General features: G+C 46.4%; 1 protein-coding gene across 3 annotated transcripts; it reads right to left on the bottom strand.

Annotated features, from left to right (window-relative positions):
* Positions 1-1996: 1996 nt before the first annotated feature.
* On the bottom strand, positions 1997-21596 carry LOC118078866 (angiopoietin-related protein 2). Of its 3 annotated transcripts, XM_035102875.3 has the most exons (7): positions 21474-21596; positions 21175-21251; positions 11872-12439; positions 10000-10189; positions 6878-7068; positions 5194-5464; positions 1997-4072 (listed from the first exon to the last, which is right to left on the bottom strand). In XM_035102875.3, the coding sequence occupies exons 2-7, from the start codon at positions 21183-21185 to the stop codon at positions 3879-3881; spliced, it is 1425 nt and encodes a 474-aa protein (XP_034958766.1). In that variant the 5' UTR covers positions 21186-21251; positions 21474-21596; the 3' UTR covers positions 1997-3878. The 3 variants fall into 3 exon arrangements, with proteins under 3 accessions (XP_034958766.1, XP_034958765.1, XP_034958767.1); XM_035102874.3 differs by lacking the exon at positions 21474-21596 and having other exon boundaries at positions 21175-21316; XM_035102876.3 differs by lacking the exons at positions 1997-4072; positions 21474-21596 and adding an exon at positions 4817-5070 and having other exon boundaries at positions 21175-21316.
* Positions 21597-23252: the final 1656 nt, after the last annotated feature.

Genomic DNA, 23252 nt, shown 5'->3' with positions numbered 1-23252 from the left:
TCTGTGCTGGGAAGACCCACATGGGACAGTGCCCAGAAGCACAGTCCTTTAATCACATAAACACTCACCCATTTGTAGCACAATTTTTTTTCAATAACAAAAAAGTTTTTCCCAATATTTAACTTGTTGCTCTCAATCTAGATCCTGCCATCTACAAGGATGGGTGTAGTTACTTGATATGTGCTTGAAAACTCTGCCCCTCTATTAGGTTATCCACACCTTTTCCTTCCTCCATGTGCCCCAGATGAATGGAGGGAGTGATGATTGTGATCTTGGTATATAGCCACCCATAAATCTGTGTGTGGATCAAGAAGAAAAAACAAGTACTCGGTCACCATTGAGTCTAGAATAAAATGTCACGTGTATGCAGCCTTAGAGTTAGTGGCAGCAGATCATTTTTTAAAAACCCATTTTTTAAAACTTCCTTAGAAGTAGGGCAGTAGCTCAGCACTAGAGGACATGCTTTGGATGTCAAAGGTCCCAAATTCAATTTGTGGCATTTCCAATAAGAGGAGTCAGGTGAGTCAGGAGACAGGGGGTTGGACTGGATGGCCCTTGTGGTCTCTGACCCAAGGGAGCCACTGCCAAACACTAGTCAACTGAAGAGGTACAAAATGAGTAAGTATAGACAAGGGCCTGGATGCACAGCTGGACTTTGCTGCTCGTCTTCATTTTCCTGATCAACTGTGATGAGGGAGAGATCTTCAAATGGAGTCTGTTCTTCGTCTTCCATTTTAAGGGAGAGCACTTCAAATCAATTGTGTAGTTCTAAACACTCAGAGCGATCCCTGGGCTTTCTACTTCTATGAGTCACGTTCCTCCATACATCTGGCTCCTATGTTGGGGAACTGACTTCCTCCCAGTCCTCAGGGATGTCCCCTGTCTCCTCCTTGGTGCAGACAGTGTGCTCTGCTGCATCCAAGAAAAGCTCCAGCTCTTTAATACTCTGGTCTGGAGTGTAGATACAAGGGCCTGAAGTTGCTGGACCTTGTCTTCTAGCAGGGTAATCAACTTGCAATTGCTGCAGGTGTAGCTGCCTACATCCTTTGGCAAGAATACAAACATTGTGCAGGAATTGCAGGTGACTGCAGTTGTTCCCTTACCCTCCATCTTGAAAAGCTTGAAGTCAGGGGAAAAGAAGAAGAAGAAAAAACAGCAGCAGCAGCCTAGGTCTCCCCCAATAAATGTTTGAGACTAGCTCCCCTAAATCTAAAAGATGGGTCAAACTCACCTGACTCCACAGAAGCCCCACCCCCTCAGACCATGTGCTCAGGAAGAGCACACGGCCAGAAACAAACACACACACAACCCTGGACAGTCACACATATCCAAGAGGCAGAAGCCCTTGTCCTCCCTCCTCAGTCACTTGACTCCAGGCATTATGCATTATGTAGGTTTACATGTGTGTGGGTGTTGGGCTTTGGTTCATATCCCCAAGTCTCTGAGACGTAAAGGTGAGCCTAAAACCAGAAAACTATGTTTCATTGGCTATCAGGATTATTCTACCAGACATTATTGTTTTGCTTTCGGACATGGCCAAGTAGTCATTTCACAAAATGCTGAGTTTGCCAAACAGGATAGGTGGGAACAGGTTCATACCAATCCTAGTATTTTAGTTCCTCTATCAGTTCAACCACAGGAGCCTCTCAGGCATTCAACTGCTGAGGAAAGGCTAGAAAGTGGGGAAAATTTGCCCTCAGACACCGACACTTTACAAAATACCACAAACAGTGAGCCAGAGGAACAACAAAATAATGAACCAGAGGAACAACAGAAGGATGAACTGGAGAAGCAGCAACAGAAGGAAAGTCCAGTGGTTATTCCCAGGAGATCCACAAGGACTACTAAGGGCATTCCCACTGATAAATTGACTCTTGGTGCAACAAAAGTGTGTCATATTAATTGTACAGAGCTGCAGGATTTTGCTCAAGTTCTTAAGTTACCTTCTAAGGAACAAACCCAGTGGTTTTATGCCATGAAGGAAGAGTTGGAATCATTCAAAAAAAATAAGGTTTACACACTAGTCAAATTGCCACCAGGTGAAAAGTTAATCTCTAGCAGACGGGTCTTTAAAAGAAAGACTCAGGTAACTGGTGATACATGCTTTAAAGCTAGACTGGTAGCAAAAGGTTTTGCACAAAAGCCAGGAATTCACTATGATGAGCTATTTGCGCCCACTGCCAAGGCAGAATCAGTGAGGCTTGTCTTGTCTGTTGCAGCTGACAAGAAATTGGAAGTGAGTCATTATGATATTACTTCTGCATATCTGAATGGAATAGATATGGAGTGGAACAGAAACAGTGCTGCTTGTGACAAATCCAGATTGGAGTGAAAATCATAGCTTTCTTTCACTCCTAGCTCTACTGTGCCTCAGGTTTCCATGTCTGAAAAAAGGATGGGGAGGCCCTTACAGATCAGAAAAGATCACCAGGAACTGTGTTTAGAGTTTATAGCATGAATGGGGAGCCTCTTGCCAGGACTTTATCATCAGGTCCAGCTCCTCAAATGTCCATTCTTTAATGCTGAATCAGAACAAATGGCAATTTGGGTTTTGGGGGGGATTTCCATTTGCAATCCGCAGTACAGACTTGGCAGTAGAGTGTGGGTTTTTGCAGGGAAAGTATTAGGGCAACCAAAAACGAAAAAGTGCTTGGACACAGAGCTTTAAAGTACACACTTGTGCCAAGAAACACGGCACAGAAGTAAGTCTGGATGAGCCCAGAGTATGCTACAGCAGTGCTAATGACGCTTCTGTTAGCATTATGAAAGTGGCGATCCTTAAATCGCTGTAGTGTTGTTTTCTACCACAGGGTGTCTCAGCCTCTGCAAGGGTAACCAGTTCCACAATGTGCAAGAGTAACCAGTTCCACAAAGTGGGGAGGGAGGAGTATACAACATGTAACAAACCACAAAATCCTGGATAGTTAAGAAACTATAGTTTGAATACACTGTCATTTACAAAGTTTGCACACAGTAACAAACTGTGCTTCTAATTAGGGGAACTGAAGTTTTTTATTTCCTTTTTTGGCATGTGATGGGGAGAATGCAACCCCCAAGGCTTCACATGTCACAACAAACTGGGTTGTTACACCTGGAGAGTGCAGTCCTATACACCTCCACTCATTGACTCATGTGGTCCCAGGTAAGTAAGTATAAAGCTGCAGATTTAAAACATGTGTCGTCATTATATTTTGGGTCCTACAGATGAGCCCAGTTTTCCCTTACTCCCCCTCATCTCTCACACTGTTTCTCGGCGAGTGCTTGCAAGCCATTCAGGTACCAAAGGTTTCTGGTAACAAGGTGTTTTGTTTGTTTGTTTGTTTTTAACTTAACTGGATCTCCTCCAAAATTGACAAATCTAAATTTAATGAGGCAGAATGTTCAGGCTAGCATTTTGATGCCACTCATGTAGACACTGTGAAAAACTTGTAGGTGTAAGGAGCCCCCACCTAGAAGCACTCACTGAAAATAACAAACACTTTCCCCCATATGCTAATTCTCTCTTCAATTTTGCTCAACACCCCCTTTGCTTTAGGAATTTGATTTCTATTTTTTTTAAGGTGCTGACTGTTAATGGTTTAAGGTGCTGCATGTACATTTAAAACATCATTTGGCACCTTCATTAATTATTTTCAGTTTTTTTAATAGGGGAAATGTTCTTTTAAAATCTGGACAACTGCTCAGGAAATGCCACAAGCCCCACCCCTGTCCCTGTTAGCATAGTGCACACACTGTTTCTACGGGTCACTGGCACTAGAAGGAGGCTGTACGTCTGACTGAGAACATGGCAAGTGGGCTTTCAGAGCTCAGTGACTCCTGTTTTTAAATATCTAGACCTGCCCTTGGTATGCGTCCTTTCTTACTCCCAGGTACAGAAATCAGGTGCCTTGTGGAGACCGGATCATCATGACCACCTTGCGGAGTGAGTAGGCACCGCCACGAAACTCTGCCCAGTAGACCCCATCCTGATAACGGCTTCGGTAGTGCCCTCCTTTGTACCAGACACCATTAAGGTTGGAGTGGGCGCACATATTGTACCACCAACCACCTTTCTGGAAGTGGGCACAGTTGCCTGTGGGAAAAGAAGAGGGGTGGGGAATAGATAATTTATCATCAAACCATGGGCATGGCCAGGATTTGGGGGCGGGGGGCGGGCAGAACCCCAGCTATGTATTTCTATTGATTGGGGGGGGCAGCTGTGCCCATGAATCCTGAAATCAGATGCTGTTAGAATAGAGATGGGGAGCTTCCAACTTCTATCAGCTCCAGGGAGCTTGGCCAGTGGAGAGGGATGATGAGAGAGGTCCTCCAACTACATATGGACGGCCACAAGTTCCCCACCCCGGCAGAATTTGGCAACCAGGTTGCTCACTGGGACAAGATGGTTTTGAGCATATTACACCAATCCTATCCTGATTGCACTGTCTGCTAATTAGTTTCCAAGCCCGATTCAAAGTGCTGGTTTTGAGCTAGAAAGTCTTAAATGGCTCAGAACCACAATACTTCAAGGACCATATCTCTCCATATGAACCGACTCAAACCATGCAATCATCATCTGAGGCTCCTCTTAGTGTGCCTCCATGAGAGGTCTGGACTTCATAGATAGATTCCATACAGTGGCATTAAGGGTTCTGCCCTTTGTTAGCTAGGTGTCTGCTTAATACTTGGGAGCTAACATAAGCAGGAAAAGTTCTCTTGATGGCTGGGAAGGTGGCACCCTCCAGCTACTGGGATCAGAAGAGAAACAGTTTAGAGCCAGTTTTGCAGTTCTGAATACTGTGGGCAAATGAAACCGAGTTTGGAGCTGTGAGCTGTGAGGTAAAGCTCCTTGGAGGGCAGGATATCGTGCTCTCGGAATCTGATCCAGGAGAAACAGGTCTAATAGCTACTATAGGAATAATGCTTTGCTTCCACAACTGCTTTGCTTGGATACTATATTTTTTGTCTACCTCTTCTCTATACTTTCAGACACAGCGGCTGAGCACGTCTTCATAGCACTCAGACGGGCACGTCTGGGGATCGGGGCACAGAAGGCGACATGAGGAGGACGCAGCATGGCAGGTGCGCACCCTTCCAATCAGTCCGGATCAATGATAAAAAAGGATAAAAGTGATAAAAAGATCAGGAATAAACAATACCTTCCTCCCCAGCTCTTGGTGTCCTCTTTTAGCCATCTCCCTTCTACCTCCTTACCTGAGTAAGCATCATGGTCCCGGTCGAGGGTGCTGAACTGTCGGCCATTATGCCAGGAGAGGGAATCGCCAGCACTGCCTTGATAGCGCCCCAGCCGCAACCGGTAGAAATCACTCTCAGGTTCTAGGGCAAAGGTGCTGTATTCCGCATATGCCTGTCGCCCGCTCCAGTCTTCCATGGAAACCCTCAGCACGTATGAGCCCTGGCGAGTCAGCCAGTGAATGAACTCGAGACCAAGCCAGTGTTCTCCTTCCAAGTTCCCAAAACCATTCTGAAGGTGGAGCAGGGCGGGGGGAAACACAGCAAGTAAGATGTTAGCAGGTGGCGCTGGCTGTAGGGGAACAGTTGGTGCTAGCCATAGGGTAGAAGAGTGAGCTAATCCTCCTACCTCCATCCCAGGCCACTTTGGGACCTGTAGGACATACAACTCTCTTGCAGAGATATGTGGATCCTTTTGCAGCAGGAAATCAGCAAAGCATACATACACCACGCCAGCTCAATGCCCAAAGTCAGCTGCCATGTGTGGTGGTGATCCGAGTCCAGCAGCAAGACGTGAGAGTCAGAGGCTGCAGAGTCTCCCACTAAGGAACAAGATTCCATGCAGGGCTCTGACTCTGCTACTGGAGACCAGGAGACAACTGAGGCTGCGGACCACGAGCCTAAATGTACCACGAGCCTAATGAACGTAATGCCTTCCGGTGCACCTTACCAGTCCAGTGGTGTAGGGAGTGTACCAGGAGATCAGTCAGGAATGGAGGAGGAGTGCCTGTCTTCAGGCCAGAGTGTTTCCCTTTTTAAGTCCCTAATGTTATCCACAAAGGGACAGAGCTTGGGAGAGGTAGTCTGGGGGCAGGTGCTTCAAAAGACACCCAACCTTGGCAGGAGCAAGTGCTCCATGGTCCTACAACCGCCGACCTGCCTTGCTGTCTTGTCTGCGGGCTCCAGAATCAGACCACAACATAGCACCATGTTGGTGTGGCACCCTCTCTTCCCCTTGGAGCCAGATTCAACCCATACCTCTGGAGTAATGGAAAAAGAGAGGAGGAAACCCTAAGAAAAATCTAGGAAGCTTTCACCCCTTAATACAGAGGTCTCCTGGTAAGAGCATTCTATGGTCCACTTTGCCAGCAGGTCCCCTAAAGATCACATATTTTTATCTTAAGACTAGACATGTGTATGTGTATACACACACACACACACACACACACTGCAAGAATGGGATTGCCATGTGACTGAACAAACATGCCTGCCCTCATTATCACATCTATTTTGGCCTTCGCTCATGTTTTCAGTCCATCACTTAATGTGTTTTTGCCTCCATCTAAGTGGGCATAGCACAGCAAGTGGCAGAGTAACCCTTGCTTTGTGTCAAACCTTTTGCATACCAGGATTTCCTATCCCCAAATATTTCCTACAAATTCAACTTGGGGCAACTAAACTGAAGGCTGAATACCCATGAAAGAGCAGTATATCTGAACCTGGCCTCTGGCCTCTGGCCTTTCACCTGTGACTGATTTCAGCCTATAAGTCCCAGATCCACCATGAGCCTCCAGATCTCTCTAACCCCAAGTGACCATCCCATAGGTCTGCCCCTTCCCCTGCCCAGCTTTCCTCACAAGCTTGGACCCCTTCAACTCCTTGCTCTCCCCTTCACGTGGCACCTGGAGCCACATCCTCGACACACCTTGTAGTGCTGCCAGGTGATAAAGAAGTTGACCGACCCATCCTGCCGCCGCTGGATGACGGTCCAACCACCCCCATCGTATTCCTGGTCACACCAGGTCTGGATGATTCCCCGGGCACCAGTTGGTTGTAGTATGGTGATGCCGCTGGTCTGCCCATTCTGTTGAGCTGCCTGACAGTCACGCCACGGCCCTGTGCCAGGAAGAGAAAAATTAATGAACAGGGACCGAATAACACAGTGTGATGAACAAGGTAAAGGTAAAGGGACCCCTGACCGTTAGGTCCTGATGTGACTGACTCTGGGGTTGTGGCGCTCATCTCTCTTTACTGGCTGAGGGAGCCGGCGTACAGCTTCTGGGTCATGTGGCCAGCATGACAAAGCTGCTTCTGGTGAACCAGAGAAGCACACGGAAATGCTGTTTACCTTCCTGCTGGAACGGTACCTATTTATCTACTTGCACTTTGCTGTGGGTGGACAACATTTTTATCAATGACTTGGATGATGGGCTTGAGGGCATCCTGAGCAAGTTTGCAGATGACACCAAATTGGGAGGGGTGGCTAATACCCCAGAGGACAGGATCACACTTCAAAATGACCTTAACAGATTAGACAACTGGACCAAAGCAAACAAGATGAATTTTAACAAGGAGAAATGTAAAATACTACACTTGGGCAAAAAAAATAATAAAAAATGAAAGGCACAAATACAGGATGGGTGACACCTGGCTTGAGAGCAGTACATGTGAAAAGGATCTAGGAGTCTTGGTAGACCACAAACTTGACATGAGTCAGCAGTGTGATGCAGCAGCTAAAAAAGCCAATGCAATTCTGGGCTGCATCAATAGGAGTATAGCATCTAGATCAAGGGAAGTAATAGTACCACTGTATTCTGCTCTGGTCAGACCTCACCAGTTCTGGGCACCACAGTTCAAGAAGGATACTGACAAGCTGGAACGTGTCCAGAAGAGGGCAACCAAAATGGTCAAAGGCCTGGAAACGATGCCTTATGAGGAGCAGCTTAGGGAGCTGGGTATGTTTAGCCTGGAGAAGAGAAGGTTAAGGGGTGATATGATAGTCATGTTCAAATATATAAAAGGATGTCATATGGAAGAGGGTGAAAGGTTGTTTTCTGCTGCTCCAGAGAAGCGGACATGGAGCAATGGATTCAAGCTACAAGAAAGAAGATTCCACCTAAACATTAGGAAGCACTTCCTCACAGTAAGAGCTGTTTGACAGTGGAATTTGCTGCCAAGGAGGTCTTTAAGCAGAGGCTTGACAGCCATATGTCAGGAATGCTTTGATGGTGTTTCCTGCTTGGCAGGGGGTTGGACTGGATGGCCCTGGTGGTCTCTTCCAACTCTATGATTCTATGATGCCCTGTCTCACTTGGATGGCCTTTTTGGGTATATCCAGATGGGATCTGTGCTCCTTATGCATGCAATTTCTTCTTCATTTTTTCAGTGTCCGCACAACTGTGTTGGCATAAAAATGCCACCCCATATGTAAAAAGAAAAACCTATTGCCAGAAACCCATTTGTGATATCACAACATTGAGCTCCTATCTAGAAGCACTCTGTCAGAGCTAATCTACCTCACATGTTTATTGTAATATTATAAAACATTTCAAAAGGGATAAGAGAAAGGAAGCGGGGGGAAATGCACATTTTATTGGCCAAATTTGGGTTGGTGAAGGGCTGTGCAAGCTTTTGAGTTTCATAGAATTCTTCATCAGGCAAATGCCTTTAGGAGTCTTCCAAACACCAGTGGGAAAATAAAAGCTTTCTTCATGTTCTTACCCGAGTTATATTATTATGTATTAGTAGAAGATATATTAGTAGAATCTCAGGCACTTCATTTAGTAAGTGTGCATGAGAGCATTGCAGTGATGCTAGGCAGGTCCCAGTCATTTAAATGCACACCACAAATCCCAACAGATTTGTGCCTCCAGCATTAGTATGTCATATGCATACCTTTTGGTTTTGCCCATCAGTAAGAGATACAGCCGCCTCTATCTCTCTGGATAGCAGTAGCTAATGGTATGCAAATTTATGACAATAAATCAGTGGCCCTCCACTAGCAATTGCTCTTTGAAGTTCACCCAAATGTCCGTACTAGGCCAGGGGACCAGAGGCCCCAAAAGTAAGAGGGTAATGGTTTTGCTTGTGTTTGCCACACCAGTCCTTCTTGGCTATTGGCTGCAGATGCCTCAGGGAAGGAGCAGGAGGCCCCCATGACATAAATGGGAGGAAAGCGGAGAAATGAGATATCATTCACAGGCTACCCTATCGTGGAGAGCATAGCTTGTCACATTTCCCAAAGGAAAATAGGTACTTTGGATTTGTTTCAGATGTTAGACCAGGGGTCAGCAACCTTTTTCAGCTGTGGGCCGGTCCACCGTCCCTCAGACCATGTGGTGGGCCGGACTATATTTTGAAAAAAAGAAAGAAAGCACGAATTCCTATGCCCCACAAATAACCCATTTTAAATGCATTTTAAATAAAAGGACACATTCTACGCATGTAAAAGCATGCTGATTCCCAGACAGGCCAGATTGAGAAGGCGACTGGGCCACATCCGGCCCCCGGGCCTGAGGTTCCCTACCCCTGTGTTAGACCATCCTAAAAACCATAAATTGAGTAATTGTTAGGTTGATGGTTTGCTAAGATCCCAGGATGATCAGTAAACTTTCATCAGGGACAGCAGATAGCAATGAAATAATTATGTTGGTAGCTGAGTCGCTTTCCTGTTTTTAGAAGGGAATGCTAGCCGAATTTGGGATGCTAACACCCCAAAGATATTTGGGGGGGGTCAGATAAACAGAAGTACTTGCTGTTTGAGTTTTGTGGAGACATTGGACTTATAGCCCCTGCAGGTACAAAAGTAGCATAATAGAGAGAAAGGTGGCAAAAACGTGTCTGCCTGACATATTGGGTTCTATGTGCAGGGAGCTCTTATAGAGAGGAATGTTAATCCACTATCTGCAGGAGTGGTTTTACCACCTCATTGGTTCTTTGTGTGAACTAGGCTCCAACCTCATGGCAGCAGAGGTTGGTGCTGTTGGCATTTGCCCTGCACAGCCTCTGCCCTGCTGCTTCCTAATAGACCTGCTCTCTCTTTCTGACCTGTGGATTTGGTGGACACGACAGCAGGCGGCTGAACAGTGCCGTCCTGTGGCATGTCTGCCGCCTTCTGTGGCTGGTGCTGGGCAGGTACCATCTGGTCTCTCTGGATGTCATTGACGGCATCAAAACGGACCCTGCTCTCATTGGCGATGCTTGCAGGGTTGTGAGGTACCACTGGCACCAGGGGGGGCTGTGGAGAGAAAGGAGAAAGAACTCACTCTAAAAACATAGGAGAACTAAAAGAGCATAGTTTGAGTGTAGCATCATTTAGTTCAAGGGGGAGCAGGGGATTTAGAGCACGCTCAGGTGGCTCTTAAAAGCACAGGAGCACAACCAGAAAATAAGGTGGCAGTTCTAAGTGTGGCACATATGCTTCCAGGAAACCCAAAAGCTAGACTAGGACTGACTGTATTTTGTCCTAACTCTACTACAGCCATTTTTTAAAAAATTAACAACATTTATAGACCACTTAATCCTATTTTTAATCAAGAAAATTTCCACAGCTGAGGTTACCTAAAATGTTTATCAAAAATGCTGATGAAAGCAAACTTCAAGAACAAGTAGATATAACAAAATTATAAAAATATCGACAAAATCAAAAGAATTTTTAAAAAACATACATAATAAAAGTACATAATAAAAGTTTTGGTAGGCCTACCAAAAGGAAAAGCATTTCTATCAGGCAATCTGAAGCAATCTGATGCTTGTTGTTAACAGGCAGGGAGTTTTGCAGCATGAGCAATTCTGCCGCATTAAAAGACGGATTCCTTGTAAGGGCAGAATAAAAATTCCATAGATTGAAGTGGTCGCGGGCAAGTAAGGGGGAGATGGGCAAATAGCAGCTACACAAGAAGGGTTCTCCCAGTGTTCATTGTCCACGTTGGAAAAGGTTGTAAAGAGGGAATTAGTAAAAAGCATTAATATCCTTTTCCTATCAGGGCTCTTGTGCTTTCAACAGTTGCTGGACATGTAGAAATGTAGCAACCATTTGCAGACATAGAAATAAAGTGGTGGGAAACTTTACCTCCAATAAGCTGCTGAAAAATCAGGTTGTATGGTAGGGCCACCAGAGTGTTTTTCTATGCAGGGTTTAATTTGAACCAGGGCTCAGGCTCAGGACCTTTTTTGCACAGCGCACAGTCATGGGGCGAAAAGAGATAGGCTCTGAGCATCAATCAAATACTTCCATTTTTCAGTAAATTAGGGATGGGAACTTGTGGTACTGCAGGTTTTGGACTATAATTCCCATGACCACTGTCCATTCTGAGGTTCATGGGAGTTGGAATCCAACAACAACTGGAGAGTCAAAGGTTGCTTAGTGCTCTTTGCCTTCAGGCTGCAGGTGGGGCTCACATGCTGGAATACTCCTCCATTCAAAAACAAGCATGGAAAATTAGCATGTATGGGAAGAAGCTATGCTGGAACTCTTTTCCCTAACATGCTTCTTTTGTACATTAATGAATTAAATTATGGCTACAGCAGCATTCTGCCATGTGAGTTTGCACATACAATTTGAAGCGGTACACTCAGCAAAAGAACTAGACCATGTGCACCTAGGATTAGAGGACACAGCATTCCGGAGGGAGAGTGTAGCTTCCTCCTTGAAGACTTGGGGCCTAGCTATGGTTTAAAAAACATCCACTCCTGTCTTCTTGCCATTGCTGTTGCCACATCCCTTCCCCTTTCCCCAGGGTCAGCATCAGCACCGGGTAACCTTGGGCAGCTTCCAGGACTCCACCATCGCTGATGTCTGCCCTAGTCCTTCCTTATTTATTTTTTCAGGCACAGCAGGCCAAGTAGCACCAGATGACTGGCTCTAGTGACCCTTTTCATTTCTCCCATTTCTGTCTCCCAGTTCAATTTGACCAGTACCTGTGGGCTCCCCCGGCCACTGGCTCCTTGCTGGCAGTCTCTCTCCAGTTGGCTGATGAGGGCACTCTGGTTGTTGACCAGGGCAGCCAGGGCATGGTACTTCCCTTCCAGCTGGCGATAACTGGCTGCCACGTGCAAGGCCTCAGCAGAGGCGTTGGCCACCCTCCCTTCAAGCTGGGATGTCTGCACCGGCCGCTCGCGTCGCTGGAGGATCTCATGAAGCAGCTGAGTGTACAGCTGGGTGACACGAGCATTGATGTTGCGGCTTTCCTTGCGCAGGGCCTTGACTTCACTCACCACTGCCCCATCCACCTCCACTAGTCGGCGCAGCTCCTCCATCTGGGCCTGCTGATGGTTCAGCTGATCACGCAGCTCGGCCACCTCAGAGCGATTGAGGCCCGGAGGCTCCGGGGGAAGGCGCAGGCTGCTCCAGCACACGGCCCCTGTGAACTTCTGCTGCGGCAAGATGAAGGTGTAGGTGCACTTCGGCCCCGTAAGTGGTTCGACACCTGACAGGCCTGGCCTGGCCAGACTCAACACCAGCACCACCAAGTACTGAGGCTCCATGCTATTAGAAGAAAGGCTGTTGTAAGAATTCTAAGGTGTCATAAATAAAAGAAATGTTCAGAAGTGCACAAGGTAAACACATCCATAAGTACATAAACTGCATGACTGAAATAGTACAGGGGAGCAATCCTGATCTTGACTCTTGATGACCCCAAATATTTCCTGTACAGAAGGAAATATATTGGAAAAACCTATCCCAATAGTTATTTTCACCTTAATTGTTCTTTGTGTTTATTTCAATGGAGCCTAGTCATGTCAACTGGCCCTTGCAGCTTCCATTATTTTGGACAGGGAAACTTGGTTTTGGATGGTTCTATTGTTTCAAAAGCGCATTTATTGCAATAGATGACAGTTTCATACACTGAAATGAATATTCCCACTGAAATGAAGAGAATCAGTCAACTTTCCTTCCACAAAGCAAGTGAATATTGTCACAGTGGGTCTGGACCAGCCTTTCTCAACCTTGGGTTCCCAGATGGTGCTGGACTACAGTTCCCATCATGTACAGCTAGCAAGGGCAGCAGCCAGGAATGATGAGAGTGGTAGTCCAACAACATATGGGATCTCAAGGTTGAGAAAGGCTGGTCTAGTGTGCCGCGAGACGCTGGCTGGTGTGCCGCGACGTGCGGTGACGGGAAGGGTGATTGTTGCCCGCAATGCACCAGGGGGCCGGGCTGCCAGGGGCGCCGAGCCGCTGTGCCCGCGGCAGTCGTCTGGCGCCCGCGGCAGTTGCGCCTGACTCCCGAGCCGTGCGGCGCCTGAGGCGCCCGTCATCACAGCCGCGCTGTGGGGGAGGGGGCAGGGGCTGACGCTCCCGACGTTCGGGAGTCCTTTGCGCATGCGCAAAGCGCAGCTGTGGACTCCAGCGGTTTCTCCCGAACGTCGGGAGTCGTCCGGCGCCCTCCAGACGGCCGCGAGGTGCCCGCCGGAGTCCGCGCTGTGTGGGAGGGGGCAGGGCTGACGCTCTCATGGTCTCCCGACTCTGCCAGCCAGGTCTCCTTCTCCCGACGTTGGCAGCCCGGTGCAGCTCACGGGGCGCCCAGGGGCCGTCAAGGCAGGTGCTCGGCTCCCGCCGGCGGCCCTTCTCCCGCCATGGCTGCCGCCGCGCACCCGGCTGGGATCCAAGCAGGCGGCCGCGGGGCGGGTGTGTCGCTGGGTCCGCTCCTCCTCCTCCTCCCTCGGCGGGGCTCTGAACTCCGTGTAGGTGTGTTTAAACTTTTATTGATGAAAAGTAAACTCTTCAGCACAAGTCTGTCATGATATTAACACGTATTTTCATTTTAGGCAGGCTAAATCATTTCGATTAATGACACAGCACTTCCTGTCGAGAATCCCAGCAAAACAATTTTGCATAGGTGTACGCCACACATTTCATTAAAGTGCGCATCCAGGGAATTCCCCCCCCCCAAAAAAAACACAATTTATTGAGTACATAATCATAAAAGGACATCATTTTTATTCATCAAACTAATGAAACAAAAGCTTCACTATTTCTTTTAAATTAACAACCAAACTTTAAAAATACAATCTTAAGTGAGACACAAATTACTATCTTTTTGGCAAGTGTTTCTTACAGTCATAATTATATAGTCAATATAGGGCGACACAGAGTTAATTTTTTTAACTTTTTTAATGGTGGTGTGCCTCGAGATTTTTTTCATGGAACAAGTGTGCCTTGGCCCAAAAAAGGTTGAGAAACACTGGTCTAGAGTAAGTAGCTTTTAAAAGTTTTTTTTAAAATGTCATACTAGCATTCTTTCTTGGACAAAGCTTCATCTGCTGACTTATTCCCCCCACTGGCGGAGGATGGCGGGTGGGGTGTGTGTGGTGCGCACCGGGTGTCTGCCATGAGGGTGGGTGACATCGCCGTGCCGCTCCCCCGACGCTCATGTGGGCAGCAGGCTGCTAGGGACGATGTTGCCGCGGGAGACTAGCACCCCCCATGCCTAGGGACGCTCACCGCGTGGGCGGTTAGCAGCGCTGCCCCATGCTCATCACGTGGGTAGTGGGTGGCTAGGGACGCTTGCTGTGTGGGTGGCTAGCCCCACTCATGCGGGCCGGCTAGCCCCACCCCTGCACCGCTCCAGGTGCTGGGGCAGGTAGCTCCGCCCCTGATTTCCCCTCAGAGTGGGGCAAGCCAAATAGCAAAATGGGAGATTGAGAAGAACTTTCAGCTGTTGAAGAACCAGGTTTCCTTCTGGTCTTCCCTTTCCCCTCCTTTGTCTACAAACAAAGTAAATAGAGATTTTAATGGGGTGTGTGTGCTGCGTTGTTGCTCTAAATTTACAGGACTGGATCTAAAGGCCTTGTGCTTCAATGCCAACAGCTGTTGCCAATATGCACTGGAAAATGGATCCAGTTTGGCTCAGGAAAGGCCATTAAAGTCACCACCACTGAGACAAGCAGTTATATACTTCCTGCTTCTTGGCTGCAGCCTTTCAGTTCCCATTAATGGATCTGGAATTCCATAGTAGGGATGGGATGTAGCACAAGACAGTTCAGTTGGAGGCACATGAAAGTTCTTTTTAAAGAGAGTAGAAAGTGGTTTGGAATAAGTTTTACTTCATTGAGGGAACACACACACTCCTTTTCCCTCCACGCAATGATGCAGCCACTAGTCAAACCTGCAAAATCTGTTTATGGGAAATGAAAGTTGGGCATGCAAAGCATCACAAGCAACGATCCCTCCGTCAAACTGCCTTCAGCTCACTGGAAACACTTGTGCCCAGCCTTCCAGGAAAATGAGAGAATGGAGAAGAGCCTTCATCCTCAGAAACAGGCAAGTCTTGCCTCTGAAACCAAACTAACTCCTCTCTGCTCCATAGTGCACGATTCTGAGAGGCTCCTCTTCTTTCTTATAATCCATCCATCACCCAGAATGCTTTTTTGGTTCAAGTTCACCATCTTCCTTGTTAGGGCTGAAAATAACCCTGAAAATGATTATTTAAAAGTAGTATAGAAGGCAATGTCAGCAAGTCTTCTATACAACAGCCTCCAACCTCTTTTTCACCTGTCCACACTATATCCTGTATATACCCAAAGTACTTCCACTGAGACCCTCCTCCTCCTTACCTCATAGTCTAGTCTGTAACTCCATAGGATATAATTCTCCATCAAGCCTGAACGCCTAAGGGTCAATTCACATTCATCATGTGACATTCAAGAAATCTAGCCAATTAGGTGAAATAAATTATTCAGAGGACAGTCGTTCAGTTCTGGAAGAGAAACAGGGAGTAGCTTGTGTCTTCCTTCACAACTGTCCCCTTTAGAATCATGGGCGTAGCCAGGATTTTTGCGTGGGAGGGCAGGACTTTTGTTCGGGGTGTTTTACTTGATCTAGGGAGGCAGCTGCCCCACTTGGCTATGCCCATGCTTGGAATGCACTAGCTTCACCGGAAAGGAAGTCTAGATTCTCCACAACAACCAAAGGTGAAGGCCAAGATTATTACACCTCCTCATATCGCACCTCCCCATATGTTTCAGAAAGCTCACCAACCTATTTAAATAAATATTAAAGGGGCACATGCATTTTGATGTGTGTGTATACAGTGGTACCTCGGGTTAAGAACTTAATTTGTTCTGAAGGTCTGTTCTTAACCTGAGGTACCACTTTAGCTAATGGGGCCTCCAGCTGCCGCCATGCTGCCACCACACGATTTCTGTTCTCATCCTGAAGCAAAGTTCTTAACCCGAGGTACAATTTCTGGGTTAGCAGAGTCTATAACCTGAAGTGTCTGTAACCCAAGGTACTGCTGGATATGTGTGTGTGTGTGCGCGCGCGCATGTGCACACACATGCGCACACATGCACGCACACACTCCTTAATTTTAAAAAACTCCACAGAGAGGAAGAAAAGTATGTTGGGAGATCTTTTGGGGAGTCAGTAAGATCTTCTACAGGTGGCTTTCTCCTGGTTCAGAATTAGGCATGCTGATAACCTGACAGAACCAGTTTTTCATTCATTGCACTGAATGCATTAAAGGCTCTTGAGCCAGCCCCACAGCTCTTAGTCAGATATATCTGTCTCTGAAACTGAGCTGAGCATTCCACAGAGACAATAAAAATACTGCACGTGAAGGTTCATGTTTTTACAAATACCAATGATTAAAAGATACATTTCCTTGTGCTTTTGCACAATCCCCATGCATGGATGCTATTAATCTGTGAGAGAATTCAGAAGGAAAATCAAACACTTGCTACTACAGCTATGGCTCGGTCAACATTTGTGTTTGTAGCTGACAACAAAGCTGACATCGACCTCATGTGTGATGATGCTACACTTTACTGAAATGGTTTGCTGCCTGCCTGTGCTGGCGAATGCTCTGTGAGCAAGGAAGGACAAACACAGAGTGGGTCTTCACTCTAACCAACTCCAAGCAGGGTCTAGGGAGGAATCAAGAGCACAGATTTAGTTAGAGCAGTGTCTCCCTGAGGCTTGAGGGAGGGATGCTGAAGAGAACAAGCGCCTGCCCGCCTGGTTACAGATGGTGCCTCTTTCCTGTGTAAACACAGGGTCCATTCCCAGGCTCCCTGGGCTTATCACTGCTTCTTTAACCTCCTCATCACCCCTGATCCTGTTCTCATGTCAGATGTCAAGAGGAGAAAGGGAGATTTAAACAGTGAAATGCAAATGGGTGGTTCTCTGCAGAGGGAAAATTCCATTCTCTAGATGTGGCCTCCATCAAGCAACTTGGCTGAGAGGGATTGCTTGCTATCTTTCCTTTGACCACATTTCTATATGCCACCACCTTTCTATGCTAGAAGAGTATCTGGCTGGCATAGAAATGTGGTCAAAGGCAAGAAGGCAATTCCCCAGCCAAGTTGCCTGAAAGAGGCTGCGTCTACACATAAGGACTATTTCAGACTTCTGTTTGTGCTGCAATTTCTAGGCACAGGTTTGGGACTTTCAGGAAGGGGTCCAAGTAGTTTCCCTTTGTCCTGCCACTTTCCCTGGGAAACACTGTTTGTTCCGATTCAGCGGTAAAGAACAGGTTTTCCTGGAGAAAACGACAGGACAAAGGGGAAGCTTCTCGTACCCATGCTTGAAAGTCCCAAACCCTTGCTTAGAAACTGTAGCACAAATGGAAGCCTGGAAGTTACTTCAACATAGGAATTGTGGGGAAATTCCATTTTGGTCACATTTAAGGTGGAACCTTTTAAATTTGCACATTCTGAAACAACATGGGAACAGAAACACAGCCATCCTTCAAAATTCCATTTTTTCTTGATTTTATAATGCAGTTCTCCAGCCATGTAATGTGTTCAAAAATGCACACACTGGCTAGTGGGAGCATGATGCATGGTGGTCACACAACGGAGGAAGAGGAGGTGGTGGCCGACAAGTGTAGGAGGTGGATCCGGCTATTCAGAGTCTGACCCCCTGAGGCAACCGCCTCACCTGCCCTCATCTGGTCCTAAGGGGCCTGAAATAGTTAGACTCTAAGAAGAAAGAGAACCTTAAAGCATGGCATCTTATAGTTGCTGCTTTCAGGTTTTCAAACTCAGTCACAAGAAACATGAAAGCTGATATTCTCAGCAATCTGAATTCCACCAGTGAATTCAAAAGAAGAAAAGAGCATCTCCTCCAGCCCATTTACAATTTTAAAATTGTAAATGCAGAAATAAAAACAATTCCATAAAGCATGTGTTTCATGATCATGATTTCTATATTAACAGAATTGCCTAGCATGTGATAGAAATCAAGGGATTACTGCTCCAAGGCTTTTCTGATTTGTTAATCAGCACCTCCCAAGTCACCTTCTATGCTCCACAAATAGTTCTCTGGACCCTGACCAGTTTAGTTTAGATGTATTCAAGTCTCCAAGGCCAGATGAACTGCATCCAAGAGTATTAAAAGAACTGGCAGAGGTGATTTCCGAACCACTGGCAGTAATCTTTGAGAATTCCTGGAGAACAGGCGAAGTCATGATATAAAAGGATGTCAAATATATAAAAGGATGTCATATAGAGGAGGGAGAAAGGTTGTTTTCTATTGGCTCCAGAGAAGCGGACACGGAGCAATGGATTCAAACTACAAGAAAGAAGATTCCACCTAAACATTAGGAAGAACTTCCTTACAGTAAGAGCTGTTCGACAGTGGAATTTGCTGCCAAGGAGTGTGGTAGAGTCTCCTTCTTTGGATGTCTTTAACCGGAGGCTTGACAGCCATCTGTCAAGAATGCTTTGATGGTGTTTTCTGCTTGGCAGGGGGTTGGACTGGATGGCCCTTGTGGTCTCTTCCAACTCTATGATTCTATGATTCTCAGTGATCTTGGCCTTTGGAGTTGGCTCCTGTGTTCCATTTGTAGCATGAAGTGGCAGGATCTTTCAGATCTACTATATTTCCATTCCTAAACAGAGATTTCACCTTAGACATCAGTATGGCCTGACTCAGGGATGTATAACATAGTTTGGATACTGTCTTCATTATTCACAAGTATCACCCTTCTCCCTGCCTCCACACACTCCAAAAAAAATTCAAGCATTATGAACAGAATCCAGGAATCCTAAAATACACTCTTGCTCTCTTGCTCTCAGACACAGAACTGAGCTGAAGGGAAAGAAATAAAAATACATCCATTAATAAGTAACTTTGTTCTAAATATAGATGAGAACTGGAAACTTTCCTGGACTGCTTGGCTTCTGTGTAATTTGGAACGGTGCATTCTCCCAGTCGAATCAAATATAATATTGGCCTTACCTGGCTGCTTATTGCATCCGGCTGCTTCAGACAGAACTCAAAGAGTCCAATTCCTTCTTTCAAATCAACCCATTTCAACTCACATTCTTTCCAGAGCCAGGAACTCCCAAAGTCCTGGCTCTCTGTCTTCCTTGCTCGCAAGGCCCTTATCCTGCCTTGCAAATCAGACATCATCCCAGTGCCAGAAAAAAGTGTTAAATTCTCTGAGCTGCACACTTCAGCCCATCAGAATATGACATCCAACTTCCTCTTATGGCAGTTTTAGTAGTGTACTACTATTAATAAAGAATTAAATGCACGAGATGTGATATCCTCAATCCACCTCTTTGCCCTCTCAGGGTACTACAATGATCCAGCAAGATGACGAAGCAAGTGCGGGGTGCAGCTTGCTGCATGACAAGAAGAAGAAGAAGAAGAAGAAGAAGAAGAAGAAGAAGAAGAAGAAGAAGAATAGTAGTAGTAGTAGTAGTAGTAGTTTGGATTTGATATCCCGCTTTATCACTACCCGAAGGAGTCTCAAAGCGGCTAACAATCTCCTTTCCCCTCCTCCCCCACAACAGACACCCTGTGAGGTGGGTGGGGCTGAGAGACTTCAGAGAAGTGTGACTAGCCCAAGGTCACCCAGCAGCTGCATGTGGAGGAGCGGAGACGGAACCCGGTTCACCAGATTAGGAGTCTACCGCTCTTAACCACTACACCACACTGACAACACGTGACAGCCTTGATGAGGGTGTGGGGGCTACTTCAAAATGCACACATGCAGGGCAGCCACTTGGTCCACACCTTCCACCTACATGAGACACTACAAATCAGTGGTGTAGCGGGTGGGTCACAGTGGTGCAAAATTGTTAGGGGTGCAAAATGTCAACACCCGGTACAGCTGCGAGCTTCCATCACTGGGCTTTTCCATGGAAACCAGAAAGTAACCTCTCCAAACAATGGAAAGGCTCTTTTCTCTGCGGCTCCAATCTCCAAGTGACAGAGACACTGTTAGGCAGTTGAATGCTCGGCATGGCCCCGGGCACTGAAAACCCAAGCTACACCATTGCTACAAGCTAGGCACTTATGCATCAATGGAGGTCTCCTTCTTCTGGAGAAGAATGCTCCTGACCTGGCCTAACAGTGCAGCCTGCAGCCCAGGTATAGGGGACTCCCCTTGATGTTGATTCCACCAATCCCAGGCACCACAACCACATCATCAAGGACGATGGAGCAACAACATCTGTAGGGTCTTCAGAAGGTACTGTCCAAAGCATAAAAGGCCAGAATCTTGGTGTGCAATGCTATCTAAAAACTGTTAACTGCGGCTTCAGGAAACTGAACACCCTGGAATGGGTAATTACTGACACACTTACACCCAATGAATTGTCTACGTATGTGACTGCCTGCAGTGAGTCTTACTGACTGGAGTTTTGTTCCTTCCACGCAATTTGGAAGCATTTCCTGCTAACAGTATCATTGAACTGGCTTATCCTGAGCTTATTTACTTGGGCAGTGGGAGCTTTCCCATGATCCAAGAAGTTTTTTCTTACTGGATACTTGATGTTTATACTGTACTGGCTGAGCAGAACAGCTAACACTTTTCCTACCAAAGGGGCCTCAGCAACAGGGACTCCAATTGGAATAAAGCTGGTCTGAGAAACAACACATCTACCGTAACAGTAGTGTGTCCTACAACAAAGTACAAGATAAGGAGGCATTCTGGGTAGGGAAATGTGGATTCCAGCAACAGCTGCAGATTCTACTCCCACCAGTCCCAGATAGCAGAACAAAGTGGTCAAGGGTTTGTAGTCCAGTATCATGTGGTGGCCACAGGTTCCCCATTGCTGTGTTAAAGGTATAAAGACTACCTGGAAAGCAAACTGCATCTTGCCCACAGTGAAATGTGAGAACACTTGGACATCTCATGCATGATCCCCCCCCCCCTGCTTCAGATCTTACACCATAAAATGTTTCCCCTCTTTCTGGTGAACACTGAAAGCCACTTTCAAGATCCAGACTAAACATTAGGGGAAAAAATTGAGATCTGTGCTTACCTGTATTTCATAGGGCTTCAGGTTTCCAAAGTTGAGCTTTTCTGTGTGGAGGGTCTCTGCTTAAGCTTGTCAGTTATCTAGCAGCAGATTACAAAAATGATGGGAATGCAGATCTTCTTTAAGAATAAGAAAAAAGCAAATGGGGAAATCCCAACCGCTCCATCTACTCCAATAAGCATATCCTTCCCACACTAGGCAGTGCCCAGCAAACCAAGTCTTTCCCTCCCCAGGAAGCTAAGCAGCCTCCTGGGATAGGAACATCATTCTTGACCTTATAATCAAGAGCTGTAAATATTTACTTTTTGCTCCTTCCAGATGCTCGTTCAGGCCCTGTCCCTGCTGAGAAGAGCTGCACGCATGCTCTTTTGCTGGCTCTCTGTGTACACATCTGTCTCTCTTTTTCACTCCGCTTCTTCAGTTGAGAAATTGGAGTTTGGCAGCCACAACTTTCCAGGTCTCGTGAGCAGCTTCCCCTCCCAGCTCCTGCCTATGCAATGGCAGTGTGTATGTGTGTGTGTGGGGGGGGGGGGGGAAGGAACCCACCTTGGAATAGTCCCTTCAAAAGAGGAGGTGTGGCACAACTTATGGACAAGAGTTTTATTGGCACTTGGAGCATCGTGGCCTGGCTCTATCAAATTTACCCACAACTTGTCTGCAAAGCAGTTCTCCTAAACAAGTGTTTTAGCTTAAGTATAGGAAGCTGTTTAAAAAAAAAGTCCTGGTGCACATAGTTAAGAAATGTGTGATGTGCATCAGGAAACCCCTGATCCAACAACCCCCAACTCACTAGGAGGCAGAACAGATAGTGTATGATCAGATCTCACTACACTTCAATTATTTTTAAAAATTCAGCTGGGAGGGAATGAATTAGGAGCCTCGGCACTGTCCTCCCGCCCCATTCTCCCCCCCACAAAATGTCCTTGATTTTTCTTGCCCCTATAAAGCTGTCTCTATAACCTGTGGCCCTCCAGATGATGATCAACTCCTGTCATCCGAAATTGGCACAGTCAGGGATGAGGGAAATTGTAGTCCAGAAACACAGGGCCAAAGGGTACCCCAAGCCTGCCGTACTCCACTGTTTATGCCCCATCTATAGAACAAGAAATAGGAGGAGACACATATTGCAAGGTTTCTGTAGGGTTGCCTGTCCCCCCCCCCCGTGGGATTGAAGTGTTCTCCTACTGGTTTCTCTGTCTTGTGATTCCTGATGTCAGATTTATGTCCAGTAGGAGAACATTTCAATCTCCCAGGACATTCTATACAAGATCTTAAAGTAGCTGTCTTGAAATATACTCGGAGTCGAGAGTGAATTTCATGCTCTTTATTCAGCTCATAGTCATCAAGGAGGAGAAGAGAAGACGAATGCTCTTTTCCCAAAACCATCTGCTTATATACATTATTTACACAATGGGCCTTGCGTGATTGGCTACTTCAGGGCTACACCTGTGGGCCAATTATATTGTGGATTGACTTCTGCCTGCAGCCTGATTGGCTGCTCCTACAGGCCAATCAGGTAGCACATTCACTTCTGCCAGCCGCCTGATTGGCTGCTCCAGCAGGCCAATCTGGTTGCGGATTCACTTCCACCTGGAGTTGGATTGGGTAGCTCCCGCTGATTCTGAATCCTATTGTTCTAGGATTCAGCTCAGTACATAACATGTCTTATTACAGAAAAATTCAGAAAAAGACTGGAAAGAGAAATTGCTGAATTGCAACTCATTACCAAGCTTAAAACTATGGAGAGACCTGGTCTAAATAAAGACATTGGATTCTTAACTCATTATACATGATAAAACTTTCTTTGGCCATCTCACCCCTTGCTTTTTCCTGCAAGACCAATTGCAGTCGTTAACAGTCGTTAACAGTCATCAACAGGTTTACCACTCCTATCAGCCAATCATCCATTCCCAGCACCCTTCTGAGTAATACCCCTCCCCACCGTCTGACTATACATCAGGGACTGGTGACTTCTGTTTCAGTGTATCTGAAGAAGTGTGCATGCACACGAAAGCTCACACCTATGACAAACTTAGTTGGTCTCTAAGGTGCTGCTGGAAGGAATTTTTGGTTTGTTTGTT

This window comes from Zootoca vivipara, chromosome 15 (assembly GCF_965207765.1).
Source record: "Zootoca vivipara chromosome 15, rZooViv2.hap1.1, whole genome shotgun sequence".
In the NCBI taxonomy this organism is placed as follows: Eukaryota; Metazoa; Chordata; class Lepidosauria; order Squamata; family Lacertidae; genus Zootoca; species Zootoca vivipara.
The sequence above is the reverse complement of the archived record's forward strand: the minus strand, read 5'-3'. Positions and strand labels throughout refer to the sequence as shown.

What these genes read in the sequence shown, in the direction of transcription:
- LOC118078866 (XM_035102875.3), bottom strand. An exon ending in GTGGCCGGGGGAGCCCACAG is followed by an intron (nt 10,190 to 11,871) that starts GTACTGGTCAAA and finishes TTCTCTCCACAG; the next exon opens with CCCCCCCTGGTGCCAGTGGT. An exon ending in GGACCATGATGCTTACTCAG is followed by an intron (nt 4,073 to 5,193) that starts GTAAGGAGGTAG and finishes CTTTTCCCACAG; the next exon opens with GCAACTGTGCCCACTTCCAG.